Source organism: Asparagus officinalis, chromosome 2 (genome assembly GCF_001876935.1).
Source record: "Asparagus officinalis chromosome 2, Aspof.V1, whole genome shotgun sequence".
Lineage (NCBI taxonomy): Eukaryota > Viridiplantae > Streptophyta > Magnoliopsida > Asparagales > Asparagaceae > Asparagus > Asparagus officinalis.
In genome coordinates, this window is record NC_033795.1 from 50,795,769 (window position 1) to 50,814,565 (window position 18,797).

The following is an 18,797-nucleotide window of genomic DNA, read 5'->3' on the forward strand; positions in this document are numbered from 1 at the left end:
ACGATGTCACTAAGGCATACAAACAAGCCATGCAACAATCTCATGTTTAAGTATAAGAAACTTACGAGCCTTTTTGTGTTCGACAAGGGACTGCTTCATATTCAAATGCTTTGAATGTCGACGCCTGATCGTAACCACTCACCATCCTATCTAAAAAAAGTTAGATGGTCAACACGTCTCTAGCCCATGCCTCGTGGTCAGCGGAGCTGTAATGTCTGCATTTTTTGCCCCAAGTTGACCTCAAGGACATGCCAATGATCAGCGTGACATATTGGAATTATCAACACATCCTTCCCTTTATCTATATGCTTCTTTATGTAATTTTTATAGACATTGTGCTCATCCAAATTTGAAGCAGTTAGCAACCAAATCTGTCGAAAACAGAAAATAAAGAAAGCAGAAGAAATCCATATAAATGTAATATAACTCAAACTGTATTGTGATCGTCATTACTCACACTAAAATATGACGTGACAATAGCGTATTTTCTTTCGACATGGTCATTTTCTGGCAGCTTGAGCCATGTTCGAAGTCTTGCAACCAGAGGTTCAACGATCTAATGATTGCAAATGTAATAAGTTATTGTAATTGTGCAAAACTTGAATAACACCACATCTTAAACAAAAACTAACCTCATCCTTTAATCTTCCACCACGTAGAAGATGTAGCATATCATATCTGCATATAGTATAGTCTTCAACCTCAAAAACTATCCGACTACAAAATGTAGAAGACAATCAATGTATAAGCGACATATTCTAATCAACACCAAACTGTCACAGGAAAACACAAAATGTCACAGGAAAATGATAAATGTCACATGAAAACACTATATGTCACAAGAAAATACTAAATATCACAGGAAAACAATAAATATCATAGGAAAACACTAAATGTCCCAAACAAACACTAAATGTCACAGGAAAACACTAACTGTCACAGGAAAACACTAAATGTCACAACCAAACAGTAAATGTCACAGGAAAACACTAAATGTCACAAACAAACACTAAATGTCACAGGAAAACACTAGATATCACAGGAAAACACTAGATATCACAGGAAAACACTATATGTCACATGCAAACACTATATGTCACAGAAAAACATTATATGTCATAATAATAACACTTAATATCACAAACCTAATATAAATATCACAGAATAATACTTAATACTTACTTGTCAACTTTTAATATAAGAAATGTTGAAGCCACTTGTTTTCATCATCTGATACATCGGGAATGTCCTCAACGGTGAAATTATAGTAAAAGCCTTCGTCGATTGTTCCTGGTAGTCTGACATCAAAGTCTTGTGAAGAAGGAATGCCCATATTCAACATCTCCAATAATTTTTTTTCCTCTTCACTTTTTTCCCTTTTCCATAGCTCTGCAACAGATGTTCTCCTACCGAGGTGTGAAATTGCAAGTGGCTTCTCCTCGTCCTTCTTCCCCTTGTCGTCATCATCGTCCACCACAACAACGACACCTTTTTCCCCTTTCCTTCCCTTCTTAGGCAATTCAGTTTGGAAGGGAGATTCTAAGAACTTGGGCTTCTTTGTTGTTCTTTTGCTCTTTGCCCGTAGCCCACTGACAAATGCTTTTAAAGTATCATCGCTTTCCTCCTTCCTCTTCCTTCCCTTCTTCTTTTTGGGAACATCCTCAGCAACTTTTACTTCTTTAAGCTGTATAAAGATCACAGTTAATGAATATATATCACAGGAAATATTCATATATCACAAATAATAACCAAACATCACATGTAAACTGTTTTTGTCACATTATTAGACAAAATGTCACAAGAGACATATGAATGTCACAAAAGGTAGACAATTATCACATACCAAAGGGAACTATCACAAATAAGCAGTAAATGTCACATGCAATAAGCAAATATCACAAAGGAGAGTTACCTCCTCCAGTTCACTGCCCATGGTCTGGGTTTGATCACCTTCTTTGCCTCCCTCCTCTTCCTTCCCTTCTTTTTTCTCCGCCTCAACTTTAGCCTGTATACCACTCACAGTTAATGAATATATATCACAGAAATAAGACATGAATATATATCACAGGAAATATTCATTTATCACAAATAATAACCAAACATCACACTAAACTGTTTACATCACATTATTAGATAAAATGTCACAAGAGACATATGAATGTCACAATAGGTAGACAATTGTCACATACCAAAGGGAACTATCACAAATAAGCTGTAAATATCACATGCAATAAGCAAATATCACAAAGGAGAGTTACCTCCTCCAGTTTAATGTCCATGTCTTGGGTTTGATCACCTTCAATCAATGCCTCATCTTCCTTCCCTTCTTCCTTCTCTGCCTCACATTCTTTCTCTATTTGTGGATGCATAGATGTAAAAATAATAACCAATTTTAATTCAGCAAATATTTTCTCAATAATTTTTCCCCTCATGTGACACAGGACATAAGTTATTACCTCTCCTTTGTTTTGCCTGATATGTTTCTCCTCAGCAAATTTTTCTCAGTTTCGGCTTTAATAGCTAAAATATCAACGCCACGAGCAACAAGTACTTGCTCATAGGCTTCATTCAACATCATCAACTTTTCATAAGCTTCATTCTACATTAACAATAAACTGATAGTGAGCAAAAGTCACAAATAAGAAGATGACACATCCAAATCATCAACATTACCTCTTTTTGGACTCTTTTCTTCCCCAATGATTTTTCACCCGTAACTTCCTCCTCAACTTTAGCCTTTACCGTTGTAGGCTTTTGCTTTATTTCCTCATGAACATACCTCGTCACATCTTGCTCCAGTAAGATGTGGATTGCGGCTTCCGATTTCTTCAAAATCGTTGTAGTCCGCACCGAACCCACCTTCTTACCCTCCAATGTCCAATTTATCATTGGTGGCTTGGATTCATCTACTCTTGCCGGCTCTTTGATGTTTGAGATCTCATAATACCATAGCTTCAAAAAAAGGCCACATTCAATCAATGAAGTATAACATATTAGATACAAATGTCATAGATAAATGGCAATAATCACTTACAAGAAGATAAACTCACACATTAACTACAACTGTCACAAATCAGGGACAAATGTCACACATTGGTCACAAACGTCACATATGATTAGAATATATCACATGTAGAAGACACTTATTACATATAACAAGATAATATCACATTTAATTGGAAATAATCTCATATAACAAGATAATATCACATACAAACTACAAATAAATAGGAAACTTAAACAATACAAATTAGATACAAATGTCACATATAAGTGTCATATATCACATGTAAAAGGTAATGATCACAGATAAGGTGCAAATGCAACATATTACTTACAAACGTCACATATAACTCACCGATAGCAAGAGAGCGCAGCCAATGAGATATGTCTGCCCCTTCTTCGCTATCTTCGCAGCCTTGAAAGAGTCCCACAATTCCTTGTAGATGATCGTCGTCCATGGAAAATTATCAACCATATCTATCCGAGCTATATATTTGAACATATGCCGGGGTGCATTCATTCTCGCGGTCGGAGTCCATATCATTGTGAATTGATAGAGGCTTTGAAGCATAACAAAATCAGAAACATCCGTCCTCTTTCTTGACCGAACCAATCTTTTCAATAGGGCCTCAATGTAGTCTCGGCCACTCTTGTATTACGATTGTTGTTTGTTGGAGAAGTATGTGTTCCATATCCGATTCTCCGTATCGCAGTTACCTTTGGGTTTCTCCCCTTCATCATTAAACCGGGTATGTTTAAGCACCCAATTTACATCAAAAGTATACGCTTGTGGAGTCCCAGTTTGGCTATCCTTGAAAAAAAACTTCCCCGTGGCTAAATCCAGATGATCTAGAAGCAACATGATAGTAGCCTTGTCCGCTGGAATTGCTCCAAAACTAACATAATTTTTGAAATTGGAGGATCCATAAGCCCTCCAATGTTCAGCCCTCATCCGTGGATCCAAAACTAACATAATTTTTGAAATTGGAGGATCCATAAGCCCTCCAATGTTCAGCCCTCATCCGTGGAGCGATTTCATCCATGAATGTACAATATCCAGGATCCATAAGCCCTCCAATGTTCAGCCCTCATCCGTGGAGCGATTTCATCCATGAATGTACAATATCCACGTATATTACAAGAAATTCTGATATCATGCTTACTGTAAAACATAACACAACAGATACTACATCAACTTAGGGTTCTAATGTGGCTAAAATCACAATGACAAACACATTAAATCGACAAATATGAATGGTTGGGTTAATACTTACATCTCATGCTTACTCTTCGCTGATTCAGATGAGTGAGATGATGATGTCGACATCCCATCGAGCGTCACTGTTCGGTTTGGCAGAGAGACTCCAGCGACTCGCTTGCGGTCAGGGGGGGGGCTAGGGATCTTGTCAGCGGTTGAGCGTCGACAAAGACGGTTCACAGGTGAGTCGCCGAAGAGAAAGACGATGATGAGGGGTGTCAACGGTCTTGAGAGGAAAAGGGTTTCGAAGAATATGACGAGTGGCGGCGGTCTTCGACAAAGACGACGACGACGAAGTCGACGAAGCCGGTTCTAATGTGAGTTGTCGAAGACGAAAATGACGACGACGAGCGGCAGCGGTCTTCAGAGGAAGAGGGTTTCGAAGAATACGACGAGCGGCGGCGGTCTTCGACGAAGATGACGAAGACGGCGAAGACGATTCCCAAGCGTTGTCGTCGTCGACGGTTTTGGGAGGAAGAGGGTTTCAAACGAAAGGGAAGATGGTCTTGAAATTTGCTACGGGTGGTTTCGATAACAACGCCCAGAAAGGATGGTATAATGAATTGGGAAGGGTAATTTGGGGATACTTTTTGGGGTATTGTATCTGTACTCATATTGGGGGCTTGTTGCATTTCTTTTTCTGTATAAGGGCTTTTTGGATATGTTTTTTGGGCTTGGGATGGGGATGAATGACCCAACTTAATTTGGTTCCCCCAAGCAATTTTCCCATGAAATAAATGTAGAGGGTGTAAAGAGAAGAGAAAAGAGGATCCGAACCCGAATAACCCTCGTTACTTCGGAGCCAGGACCCGAAGCCAACCGCGCGAACCCGATCCGATCGAATATTCTCTCTCTTCCGGAGAATATTTGAGCAGCATCGATCGATTAGATTCGCCCTCTCATCAGGTCTCTAAAAATTTCCCCTCTCTCAAATCGAAACAAAACAAAACTGAAAATAACCGTTCGTAATTTTGGGGAAAAAGGGGAAAAAAATCATGGCGAATGCGGAGATATTGAAGAGGGAGGACGAATTCTTCCCTATCTTTGACCTGCAGAAAGGTAATTGTTTACTCAAAGGTTGCCCCTTTTTTCCCAATTACTTTTCTAATTTTTTTTCTTGTTTTTGTTTGATTTAATTTGTTATTTTTTTTCCTGAAGGAGATAATGTGAAGTCACGAGGGCAACTGATTGAGAAGAAAATCGATATTCTTGAGAGCTTGGCCGGCAAGGTAAGTGTTTGCTCTTGTACATCATTAATAATGAGAAAGATTATGTTTTTATTAGTTAGCTGTTATCTTTTGATCTGATTCTTAAAGAATTAGTGACATTTGAAAACTTTGATGTATCCCAACTCGTAATGCGATTGCATGTAATTTTAGATACGGTAGCTTGGTTCAGTTCCGAAATTTTGCAATTCGCAGCTGCAATTGTGGATTTAGTTGTTTGTTTTGGGTATCAGGTTTTTCATACTTATATTGACTGTTGGTTGCGCTAAAAAGGTTCTGACTTGGATTTACGGCCAAATTCGAAATTATGTTGTGTGCTGCAAGCCTGCAACTGGAGGCGTTTTTTTAACAAATGCATTTATAAGTAGTAGTCGAATAACTAGAATTGACGAAAAATTTTCCGACCACATGTAAATGTAGTTGCAGTATGTAAAGGATTTTAAATTAAGTAGGTGCCTGAAGTAAGATCATTCAAGAGTTGCATTAAATGGAGGGGACAACTTAGATGCCACCGAAACGTGTCGTCGTGGTTCTATTTCTACATGCCTTTCTCTTTCTGGATTTTTCCTGATCACTCTTCATCATGACATTCCTTATATAGTTATGTTAACTGTTAGTTGTATTTATAATCTCACGACATTTGCTTAGTTCCATTTAGTTTGAGAACTGTCAGGGGAAGCATTCCCTCTTGATTGATTTCATTGCAAAGCTGGACTCGAGTCTTTCTTGTATAATTCTTCATATTTCACAAAAGATGTTGATAATTCATATGAAGACAATGCTTGGAGCTGAAACAACATTGTTTTCAACTACCATTCTTGCATGGACGTAATGGGGAAATTTCTCCATATTCTATTTGTTGCAGTAGCAGCTACCATCTAGTGGCAACTACTGACAATTGACTAATAACAAGATGAATACTTGCAATCTTCAATGCCATCAATATATGCCTATTTTAACATGTCGACTTTCCCTATTGTCATGACATCACTATCTAAACTAGACATTAATTATTGCATTCATCATCTGTTTATGCCAACATTTATGCAGTTATCAAGTTTTTTCCACCAAACATTGTTAATAATCTTATCCTTGTTATTAATTCGCCTCTTAACTTATTCTATCATTGAACAACACTGTGGACTGAAATTTACAATGCTTTCTATCATCACGAACTGCATGCTAGCCTCCGTTCTTATTTATTCATTATTTTCACTCTAATGATAGCCAAACTAAATTTATCTAAGTTACTTAGGTCCAGAAGGTTGCAATCAGAAAAACAAAGTTTAAAGCCCTATAGGCTCTAGATAGCAGTTAAATTGATTTTGGCTCTAAATGTAATGACAAAAAGTTCCTTGGATCTCAACCATCATTGGTTCCACATACACCTTCATAGATTTAATTTGTTGTATCTCTCGTTTTCAGCATTTCATCACATTTATCTAAATAGTTGTAGTCTTATAGATTAGTTTCATATTTGTGTACCTAACTGTAGTTACCACATCGAAACAACTTTATAGTAATGCAACAACATTGTCAAAAGTTGACACGTAACAAGTAACAACTTATCAAGAAGTGCTAAGAATATTTAACTTTGCAGTTACATAGCAATGAGGACTTGTTGATCTGTGCATCCGTATGACTAGAAATCTATAAAATTGCCTCTGTATCTACGTAATAAACTGTAGTACTGGTGTGTGACTTGTCTGGATACTGCCCCCTTCTAATTTGTTGTATCTCTCGTTTTCAGCATTTCATCACATTTATCTAAATAGTTGTAGTCTTATAGATTAGTTTCATATTTGTGTACCTAACTGTAGTTACCACATCGAAACAACTTTATAGTAATGCAACAACATTGTCAAAAGTTGACACGTAACAAGTAACAACTTATCAAGAAGTGCTAAGAATATTTAACTTTGCAGTTACATAGCAATGAGGACTTGTTGATCTGTGCATCCGTATGACTAGAAATCTATAAAATTGCCTCTGTATCTACGTAATAAACTGTAGTACTGGTGTGTGACTTGTCTGGATACTGCCCCCTTCTATAAAATCATAGGCTGTGGAATCTTTGTTTTAACAAACTGTTAATATTAGATTCACTTGGAATCTAAATTAAGCATTCTATTTTTTTTCCATGTTTCAATGCCTTCGTTCATAAATTATATACTTCCATTTTTTTGTTCTCTAGTCGTTTGATCTGTTAAATGGTGAGCTGGTATATCTTCATGATTAAGGGGTTGACTTATTTCTTAGGTCTGACCATGAATGGAAGAGCTCACTAATTTTGGGCCTGCAACTTGGCTTGATTCTAGTGTGGCTTTCAAGTACTCTTGGAAAATTTTCATTCAATTTTATTTTAGGAATTATCTAATTTCATCTTTACCGGACTTCTCTACATCCACAGGTTTCTTCAGATGTTTTTTTGGTATGTAGAATACCTTCCAATTGGTTTCTCATCAATTTTTTAGTGAAACGTTTGATCTGTATCTCGCCTATGAAGTGATTTTCAAGATAATGCTTGTATCACCAGACATCTTGTAAATCATTTCCATGTCTCATAAGTTGCTGAGCTAAGTCTGCTGTGCTGGTAAAAAACAAGAAGAACATGAGGTTTTTTATATAAAGAACGAGCGGTGTGAGATTTCACTTGAAATAGCAATCTGAGGGTTGATTCATTAGATTTTAGCCTACTCCTAAGCTCTGAGATAAGGGCTTTGTTTTATTATATGGCTATATTCTGTAGCCAGATTTTGATTCTTAACCAAACTCTCAATCATTAATCTGATATTGCAATCAACTCTTAGCTTTGGTATAAGATAACAATACTAATTTGTTTCCGATAATTTATCTGTGGAATTGTGCTTCCTTATTATTATTTTATTTCCAACAACATTCAGCCTTCTTCTCTCCTTTAATCCAAACTATGTTGCTTTAATTAGTTGTTTCCTAGCCTGATCCTTTTTTTGGGTGATGTAAGCCCTCTTCAACTTTGACCATTTATTAGGAACCACCTCCCACACATTTTGTAAAATAACTTGGAGCCATTTAGTTTTACTCATATTCCCACTAGTTTGTATAGGAAGAATTACAGTCAGTAGGTTAGGATACATAATGAAGAGGTTGGGGCTTAACAACATTCAGTTGGATAGTTCATAACAAATTGATTATGAAGATAATTGTTGTTGCTAGGTTATTGCATAGATTAGATTCTCTCTATCCCTTCAAGCTGTAGCATAGACATTATCATAGGTAGCTTGATGATAAACGTGTGAAAAAGTTTCGGATACATGAAACAAACTATAAGAGGCTGATAAGACACGCGAGAAGAAAACCTAAGAGCCCCCTTCGGTGGTCCTGAGCTTCATAGTTTAAGAGAGGCTGTAGATTAAGAATTTGCTTTGGTACCATATAAAATAATTTGGCGTCAAGAAATTTTATTCATATTTCCACTAGTTTATATGTGGGGACAATTATAGTTAATAGGTTAATGTACATAATACAGAGGTTGGGACTTATAGTTGATAGGTTGTTGAATAGATTGGATTATCTAACGTTTTTTGATTCATAACCCTCTGCCCTCACTTTTTATAGTTAAGTTGAGTTTAAAACAGCACATGCATGTTTCTTTTTTTAAAATACCCCTGAATGACCCTTTTCTTCCTCGAAGGTTTGTAAAGCCCTCTTCACATCAAGTCTAAGTGAACAACTACTAAATGAGTCCAAGTACTTAGTCATCTTTTCATACTTGTTCTCTCTGACATGGTGACCACTAGGAAACCCAATTCTAGATTATTGTAGATTGGAATGAGAGAAAATTTGTTTAGAAGAAGAATAATAGGGTATTTTAGGAAATAAAATATACGTATGACTTGCATGTGCTCTTTTAAAGAAATTTTAACTATAAACTTGATGGTGAGGGGTATAATCAAAAGATAAAGTTAGACTGTTTCCTAATAAGTGGATAGGATGTATAATAATTACCCTACTTTTTTTCTTTATGGAAAAAAACGAACACGTCATACTTAAGATGATCCTATTTTGCTAAGCTTGAAACATCATTCTTTGACCATCTGCCTTCCACTTTCACCTGACCTAAGTATCCAACACAAAACTTTTTTTTGCTAGATGTCACTATTGAATTATCAATAATTAATTTTAAATCAAGCCAAGATTCTTGTAAATTGAAATGAGAGGGAGGGAAATTTTCTGAAGAGGAGAAGAAAAGGGTAGTTTAGGAAAGAAAATATACATGTGGCATCCACAAGATCTTTTAGAGAGAAATATCTGTGATTTTAACAGCAGAGGATATGTAGTAAAATGATAATTACCCTACTGGTTTTGTTTGTTATTAAAAAAAAGAAAACATCATTCTTAAGATGATCCTATATGACTAAGCTTGAAACATCATTTTTGACCAACCACCTTCCACTTTCATCTGATTTAACACTGAATTGTTTTTTCTAGATGTCACAGTCGAGTTAGCGAGAGTTAATTTTAAATCAAGCCTAGATTCTTGTAGATTGAAATGAGAGAGGAAGAAATTTTGTTAAGAGAAAGAAGATGAGGGTAGTCAGGAAATTAAATATGCATGTGAGTTGCACATGCTCTTTTAAAGAGATTTTTTTACTATGAACTTCATGACAGGGGTTATGTAATATATGTAATAAAAAGGTAAAAGTAGAGAGTTTCCTAATCGATGGTCAAAGTTGGAGAGGTTTTTCCAATCACCCTACTTTTTTCTTTGTAAAAAAGAAAACACAATTCTTAACATGATCCTATCTCACTAAGCTTGAAACCTCAGTTTTTGACCATCCACCTTCCATTTTCATCTTATTTCGTGAATTATTTTACTAGATGAGACACTTGAATTGTCAACGATTAATTTCAAGAAAAACTATACTAGGTATTCTTGATATTCATATTAAATTTGAATCTTCCAGTGATGCATGCTTTTTTCATGTCAACAATTGTTGGTATTAATGAATTATCCAATACTTACGCCTCGTTTGGTACGCGAGAATGGACATAAGTGAAAATGGAATGGAAGAAGGAATGGAATGGATTGTATGTGGGAATGGAATGGTCATTCCCATTCTCATGTTTGGGTACTTTTGTAGAATGAGGCTAGAATGAAAATCTCGTTCTCATTCTCATGTTTGGTATCACTTGTCCACAAAGTGAGAATGGAATCGCATTTTCTAATAATGTCCTTACAACAACATATATTTTTAATAAGATAAAAATAAACATTAATGATAATAACTAAACAATTTTATTTATGCATATGTTATACTAATTTCTGTGCATGTTATACTATTGCGCATGTTATCTCTCAAGTGTATGTTCTATTTATATTTTTTAAACAATACTCACTATTTCTTAGTCTTAAAAAATTAAAGAAAAATAAATAAAAGATTATCGCATCTTTCATAGGTCCAAAAAAAATATAAAGAATGATATCCACAGTTGATGCATATTGCATATGAAAAGGATGTCAGAATTACTAATGTGGAAATCAGTTGATTAATAGGGGTATAATTAAAAAATAAATAACTTATTTGATTCTCTCTTGAATGGGAATGACCATTCCCTATCTTCTCACTTGGAATGCACATTCACACAAAAAGTGAGAATGGTCATTCCCTGGGAATGGTCATTCCAACATCTAAAAAGTTGATTTGTTTGGTATGAAGGAATGAGAAGTGAGAATGCTATTCCATTCCACCCCATTCCCGCCTACCAAACGAGTTGTGCTAACTTCACTTTGTTTGTTCTTAGGCTAATATTTTGTATGTAATAGGTTAGTAATCGGCGATCACGCAGATGGTTAAATGATCGGTTTTTGATTGAACTTGTTCCTCGTCTGAATGTTGAAGAAATAAGAGGCCTCTTTGCTCCACCTCCATGGGGTAATTTTTTTTACCCTTTAATATTTCCTTATTGTCACAAATTGTCCCGTTGTGTTATTCACATTTTATATACTCGGATAAAGTTGATTTTATTATTTTAACTTACCAGCATGTCTTCCTGAAGCATGGGAAGCTATAGCTGTTAAATTTTGACTTCACTACCTTTTATGTATTCTGGAGTGTTGATGATTGGCTTGTTCCACAAAATTATATGACCTTCACTCTATGATCTAAGATAGGTTATGTTGCAGCAAAAAGGTAATGTTTTCATGCGAATCATCTTTAGCTGCTGTTTGATGCAATTTTGGCAAGATATCATGTTTTGCATTAGCAATGTAATTTACTATATGTATGGATTCTTTTTGTTTATCCTTTTGTGTGCTACTACGTACGTTAACAGCTATTATAACATGATTATTTTTTATTATTGTGGTTTATTGAGAAAGATAAGAAACAGATATTTTAAATTCTCATGTGTTATTGCATGCATGTTTGAGGATAGGAGACTATGCTTTAAATGTCCCGACATTTGTGTTTATAACATAATGTATTACCATGGTGTTCTGGATTATTACTCATATACTACCTGATCTATGATATAATGTAGATATTAAAACAAAACTGAAAAGTTTTAAGTGCTCCCTGAAAAAATAAATTTTATGTTGATTCCTAGGTAAATTTAAGCCTTGGTGATAAAATGGTACCTTTTAGATGATTCCACTTGCAGGCAGGGGACCTCGGTTCAAGCACTTAACAGTAATTGGAATTGTTTGTAAATATTTTCTTTTCGGAAGGTATTTGCAAAGAGGTCACCAGATTGAAGTCAAATGTGGCCAGCTGTTAAACCCCAAACTTTTTATTGTGGATGGAAAGAGCATTGACTCTCAGTTATTCAGAGGGAAAACCCTGAAAGCTTTTTGTGCAAATTACAAGATTTTGTGACTTCTGTCATTTCTTTAATTGTCTTAATAAATATATCCTATTCTGACATTGACTGAAGATTCACGTGAGTTCTTGATTTCATTTCTTAACTCAATTATCGTTTGTGTTTACTCTTTGCGTAATCCATTAATCAATTTTAGTAATAATTATCTTTCTCCCTCTTATTTAGTCCATCTTATTAGTCCATCATGTATATAATTTGGTCATGTTACTCTTGCAGGTGATGATACACCGCTGTCAGCATTTAGTATGACAAATGATGAAAAGTGGGATGCATTTAGAAACATTGACATGGATGCAGAGGTTTAGTTCTTTTCTACATCATTAATTACATATTAGTTAGTTCCGTTTCTTGGTTATGGACATTCACATAAAGATCATAATTTACACGATCTACTTTCTTCAAATTTCCTGCATCCTAGGAATGGCTATTGAGATCTATGTTTATTTGCTATTGTGACCAAATTGCAACTGACAGCCCATACAGGCCCATGCCATAAGGTGCAGAATCTAATCTACCTCTATTCTTCTCCTTGAAGCAAGCAATTGAAAAAGCTTTACAAACAGAGGCTCTTTTGCCAAGTGACATAAGCCACGTATGGCAGTTGAGCAACCTTTTCACTCTTTAGCACTAAATTGTGTTAGCTCTTGAGATAAGAAGTTCAACCTACTTTATGAGACAGGGTTTGTACATATATCTGTTATTGAAACATTATTTTGTTGTTTATGAGGACACTTGTGCTGATTTTGGCTTTTCCATCTTAGAGACTGAAGTTTCTTCAGTTGTCTATGTATTATCTAGCTTTGATGCATGAACTTTTGCAGACTTTCATGAGCTTTTAGCATTTCACATAATACCACCATAGATTTTCTTTTTAATGAATATCAAGCCTTGAACTATGTATTTACTTTTAGAAAACTATCTTTCTTTACCTTGATAAGTTCCCATGTAAGGCATGTGACATTTTTTGTATCAAAATGTTCTATCACCTTTTGACTCTATTTGGTTGAAGTAGAGACTCTCAGTGGAACCAGGACTCCAGATAGACTTTTGAATTCAATGCTTGACGGTATGCAGTTAATTCATTATTATCATCCTGTTCAGAAATAACTGAACATAAGTTCCACTTGACATGTGCAATTTGCTACCTACTCATTGTAGAGAAAAAAAAATCTTATGGTTAAATGTGCAAAAATGATATCTGTAATTTGTTTATGAACATAATTCTCTAATCAAGAGTATTTAATTTTTCCCTAAAATGTAAGCATTAGGTGATGGAGCTTTAAAGCACTAGACCATGTTCCTAATCATATATAAATGGCTAAATGTGAGTATGTCTAATTTTTTTATGAACATAAGTCTCTGATCAAGAGTATTTCACTTTTTCCTAAAATGTAAGCATTAGGTGATGCAGCTTTTATGCACTAAATCATATTCCTTGTCATATATAGTTCTTTTCTTTCTAATATTATCTACTTATCTATTTACAACCAGAATAAGTAAGTAGGGTTAAAGAGTTTTCTGTTAGGCGGTTAGACTAAAGGTATTCTAGAAGTTCCAAATGAGTTGGCATGCTATGAGAAATTATACAGTTTGGTATTAGGAAGCCATGATAACTCTTAAACATGGCACAAGTAGATCAAAGGTGAAATTTTTGACGGTATTGGGTTTAATGCATGTCTGCAGCACCCCATCGTGATTGGACTACAGGAATAATGGACAGCTTCTTCTCTGCCCTTCTCCTCTAGGCTTTCTTGCTAACATTATTTTCAGAATATGTTGTTAAAAATTGTAATTAGTAATAAAGAAATTCTCCTAAACCATGTAGGTAATGCACATCTGCTTACTTTCTGTTGGACTATTACATATTTTTACTACGTCCTAAAATGTAGACTAGATGGCTAACGGACTGTTGGGTCTTTTAGCCTTAATACAAGAAAACTGTACAAAGTTATATCTGTCATGATTTGTTTGTAGAGAAATAATCATACCTTTAATATGTAACATAAATATTGGATTAACAACACTGTGTTATGAAATAAAGGCTAAACTCGGTTGCACGTGTTATGCTTCTTGAAAGCTCCACTTACATGATTTCAGCACTCTGTTGAAAGATCCACATTTCTTCTCACTCCAGTTCGTTTTATTCTTATCATTCCATGGTTTGAGGTTATTCATGTATGACAGTGAGTTGTTTGTTTTTTGTTTTTTATTTTTTATTTTTGGTGGAAATTGGATGACTTTCGACGGTGATATGGGGCAATGTTTTAAATATTGGCCGATAAACCGATATTATCGGCGATTTATTGGTTTTGGGGGCCTTCCGCTATGATAAGTTCAATTCTAAATCGGTTATCGTTTTTCAATTTTTCTCACCGATAATGTGGCGATAAAATGAGTTATCGACTGATATTGTCAGCCAAAAAATCGGAATTATCGGCCTTTAGTTTGAGTTTTGATTACGCGCACCTATTCAGTGCACTTTAAACCCGACCCGAGTTTTCACCATTGGTTAGTGATCCTAAACATAATTATTTACATATTGGTATGTTTATATTTTATTAAGTATGGTTAGATTACATTTTAGAATATTATATTATGTCTATCACCATCCGATAATGTCACTAGGATAAATACTATTTATCCCCGATATATCCCTGATATCCGCTATCTGATATGGATTTTGACCGTCCGATAAATCTCCGATAAACGATATTTAAAACCTTGATATAGGGACATGAGCCTCTACATTAATTAGTATCTAACATTTTAGGCTTATAAATATTTGGTTTGCCAGCCAAATCATGTAGAGACTTTCTCTTTTTTTATTTCATCTTTATTGCACTTGAAATTTGAATGTTTTTGCTTGCTGGAATTTTATGAGTAGTAAATATTGTTTAATTACTCCATTAACTGAAATATGATAACTCTACTTGTGCTTTCATGTAGACAAGAATGATAAGGTCATTGAATAAATCTTCATTGAAAAGAAAGGACCATGTTGATAATGACAAGGTGGCTGCACTGAAAGCATGGCACCAAGTCGATTGCCGAATAAGAGAGGCACTGCGACGTAGTTCTCTTTCTGATTTGGTTGAAGGATATGAGGTTAGTGTTGCACAGTATAGATACGTTGCAACATTTCAAACCTTCACCTCTAAATTTTGTTTGTCACGTGCTTTTAATCTTCTCTACCTTCATATCTCGTGAATACTTAACTACATTACATGGCTGCTGATTATTCTTTTATCCTTTTTATTTTTATGCATTCACCAGTGAAATTTTGTGCATTCTCAAGAATTTAGTTGCACATGATTGTAGTAGTTGGTTGCGAGCAGAGAAGGCTCTTTAGATATCATATGGAAGAGGTGTCTTCTTTCATTCATCCTATTCTGCAGTAATAGTCTGGATGCAACCACAAAAACTTGGAAGGAAATGTTTGCCAGATGTAACATTAGGACTATTCGTAAGGAGAAACATGGAAGGAAAAAAAGGTAACTCAAAAAATAAGCAGAAAAAGAGAAGAAAAAACAATGCAGTGTTGTTTCAGTTGTGATGGGATACAGATCTATGTATCCTTCAGTTTGTCTAGCTTTAACATCCATATTCATCTCAAATGTAAAGTCTGCAAATTTTCGCTTAGGCATATTCTCTCTATTGTATTATCTGCCAGTTTGGGCTACTTGTTGAAAAACGTTTTGCCAATTTATTTATCATTTGTGCCTACAACAAGAGTTCACTAGTTTTGCATCAATCATGCCCAATATATCCTTCAAATCTTAAGTTATAGTTAGTAGCTTATGAAACAGACTCATATTCATTGTAACGATGAAATTTCATTATAGTCCCTAATGAAAAGTTTTTGAACTGTAAAACAGCGAGGTGAATAAACCTTACAATCTAATATTGCCAGTAATCTTGAATGAGGAAACAATTTCTTCACTGGCACGCACCATCTTGATATTTAAGCACAATGATATCACATTACCAGGCCTTTATTTCTGTCATTGCGACCATTAAAGCCAGCAACTCCTGATGAGTTGCAAGCCCTTAAATGAAATTTAAAGTACAGTATTATTGCCTTTGCTATTATTTTCTGGTTGTTCAACCTAAATATGAGATTAATCTTTTGAAGGGTTAATTGGATTGTTGTTTTTTTTGGGCATAAAAACGGCGGGGTTGTTAGTCACTGTATTTGCCACGTAATTGGATGTTTGTACGTATGTATAAAATTCTTGGATGGCTGGTCATGTAATTAAAAACTGATTGGATTGTTAATCATTTCTAATGCTTTCTGACAATTAGGCAACTTTGGGTAGCTTATATGGCATTTGGCATTTTGTTCTTGAAAATATCAACTTGTGACATATTGAGTATGCTGTTCTGCTTCAAGACAAATGAATATACAATTCAAATTGAAGAATTTCTTCACAAGAAGGACATTTAGTTTTTATATTGTTTCATGAGAATACTAATCTTTTTATGTAAGACTTTCTTGCGTTACCTCGAAGGAATCCATTATGTTGACAACGGAAAACAGAAGAAGTGATTAGCGTTCCAATTAATATTTAATTACATGACCGGTTATCCAAGCAATTGAAACATAGGTATGAACATCCAAATCATGTAATGAATACAATGAACAATGATCCATTTGGCCCATCTTCTGAAGGATCTGGTAGTTAATGCGAGCGATGGACAATTGACTACGTGTGTTTGAAGTTGTCCACGAATTTATAGTAGCTTACGAGAATGTAGGGTTGTGCATGTACATCATGATATGTTGGAATTTTACTTAAATTTATTTTATTTGAATCCTTTTTGCATGCTTATGGTTACATTTTTTTACCTATTCATGATATTAGGAGCGCATAATGTCATTTATTAAAGATAGCGGTGAAGGAGAAGTGCTTGTGCTGCATATTCAGGACCCTTTTCACAGATTGGTGCTGCATGGTGTCTGTGAGGTAAGATATGGAATCTTGTTTAGTTTTATTAGTTGAAGTAAATCTCTGGTAGTTCTGATTCCATTTATCCAGCACCTTTAGTTCTGCCATTTATCATAGTCATTAGCGTTAAATGCAGATATACCCCTGTGCTATCACCCAATTGCAGGTAGACCCCTTTGAATTCTATTGTTGTGGACAGTCTCCCTTACTGTTGCCCAATTGCAAATAGAGCCGAGTGAATTTTTAGACTACCCTCAGGTGGTCTATATGCCCAGAAACAAATTCCCTTTCTCTAACAGTAGACGAGTCAAAAAAGTTCACGCAGGGGTTCTATTCGCAGTTGGGCGATAGTACAGGGCATCTATCCACAATCAACCCTAGTTATAAAAAATCCCTGCTCCCCTGTTTTCTTTGTTCTTAGGGTGATCGCATGTGTCATCTATCTGCCTTTTATCCGATTAGTTCCACGCGCAGGCCGTGCGACTAGTTTCTTCTTCGAGTCTAATCAACTCAGTTAATCTCTATATATGATGTTTCACGCCTCATTTCTGAAAGTCATTTTTCTATCTTGTTAGCTAATGTTATTTTGTGTACAGTACTACAACTTGATCTCGGTAACATTGACGACTACAAAGGGTGTTAAGTTGTGGAAGACGACAAATATAAAGAAGAAATTGGGATCTCGTGGGTCCCCCCCTAATATCAGCCTCTCTGGTTTCCTGAAAATGGCAAAGAATGGGGTTCTATGAAGTGTAGACCCCTAGTTTGTACATTAATACTTGTTGTATGGAATGATTGGCAGCAAAATATTATGCCTGTTGAAGCCATGGTGAATTTATTGTAGCAATTAGATTTAGTTATGCTACATGCTTAAATCCCTGTAATGCATATATCTAATGGCAACCATTGCTGTCAGAATAAGGCGTGTAATATTATGTGCCTTGGTGATAAGTCCAGCACTTCCGAATACGTAAGGAGAATATCTTGAAATACAGGCTTAATTGTACTTTAATACCCTATAATTTCAACTACACTGCACCTCTAATTTGAAGTTATATATATATAACCTGAAATTTATAAGAACCTAGAGAAAGATTCTTAATTTAAAAAAATTGGTTGAAGCAAAAGATAGGATTTCATATTTTACTAGCTCAAAATGTACTTTTATTCCTTATGCGATATCAAAGCAAAGGAAATTCCCAACATGCTTCTCCTAACAAAATGGGAGATTAAAAAAAAAAGATATGATGAGTTTGGATTTGGATCCTCTCCACTACAAAAAACTAGTGGAGAGACCACTACTTTTAATTTCAAGCGTTGATTATTTAGTAGGTGGTGATGATACAATCTAAATCATAACCATAATCTAACACTTACCATACCCCCGTGTATTGCACTCATTCCTAATTTGCACTAAAAGAAAAAATCATAATCATCAATTAGATAATCAATGGCTGTGATTATGTAGTGGTCCCTTCACTATTTTTTTTGTAGGGGAGAGGA

At 35.2% G+C, this 18,797-nt stretch overlaps 1 protein-coding gene across 1 annotated transcript; it reads left to right on the forward strand.

The window, feature by feature from the left end:
* Positions 5,154-18,306, forward strand: LOC109831481 (R3H domain-containing protein 4). Its single transcript, XM_020398808.1, has 7 exons — positions 5,154-5,320; positions 5,420-5,490; positions 11,294-11,402; positions 12,565-12,647; positions 15,295-15,453; positions 17,211-17,312; positions 17,891-18,306. Exons 1-7 carry the CDS (start codon positions 5,257-5,259, stop codon positions 18,041-18,043), a joined length of 741 nt encoding a protein of 246 aa, XP_020254397.1. The 5' UTR covers positions 5,154-5,256; the 3' UTR covers positions 18,044-18,306.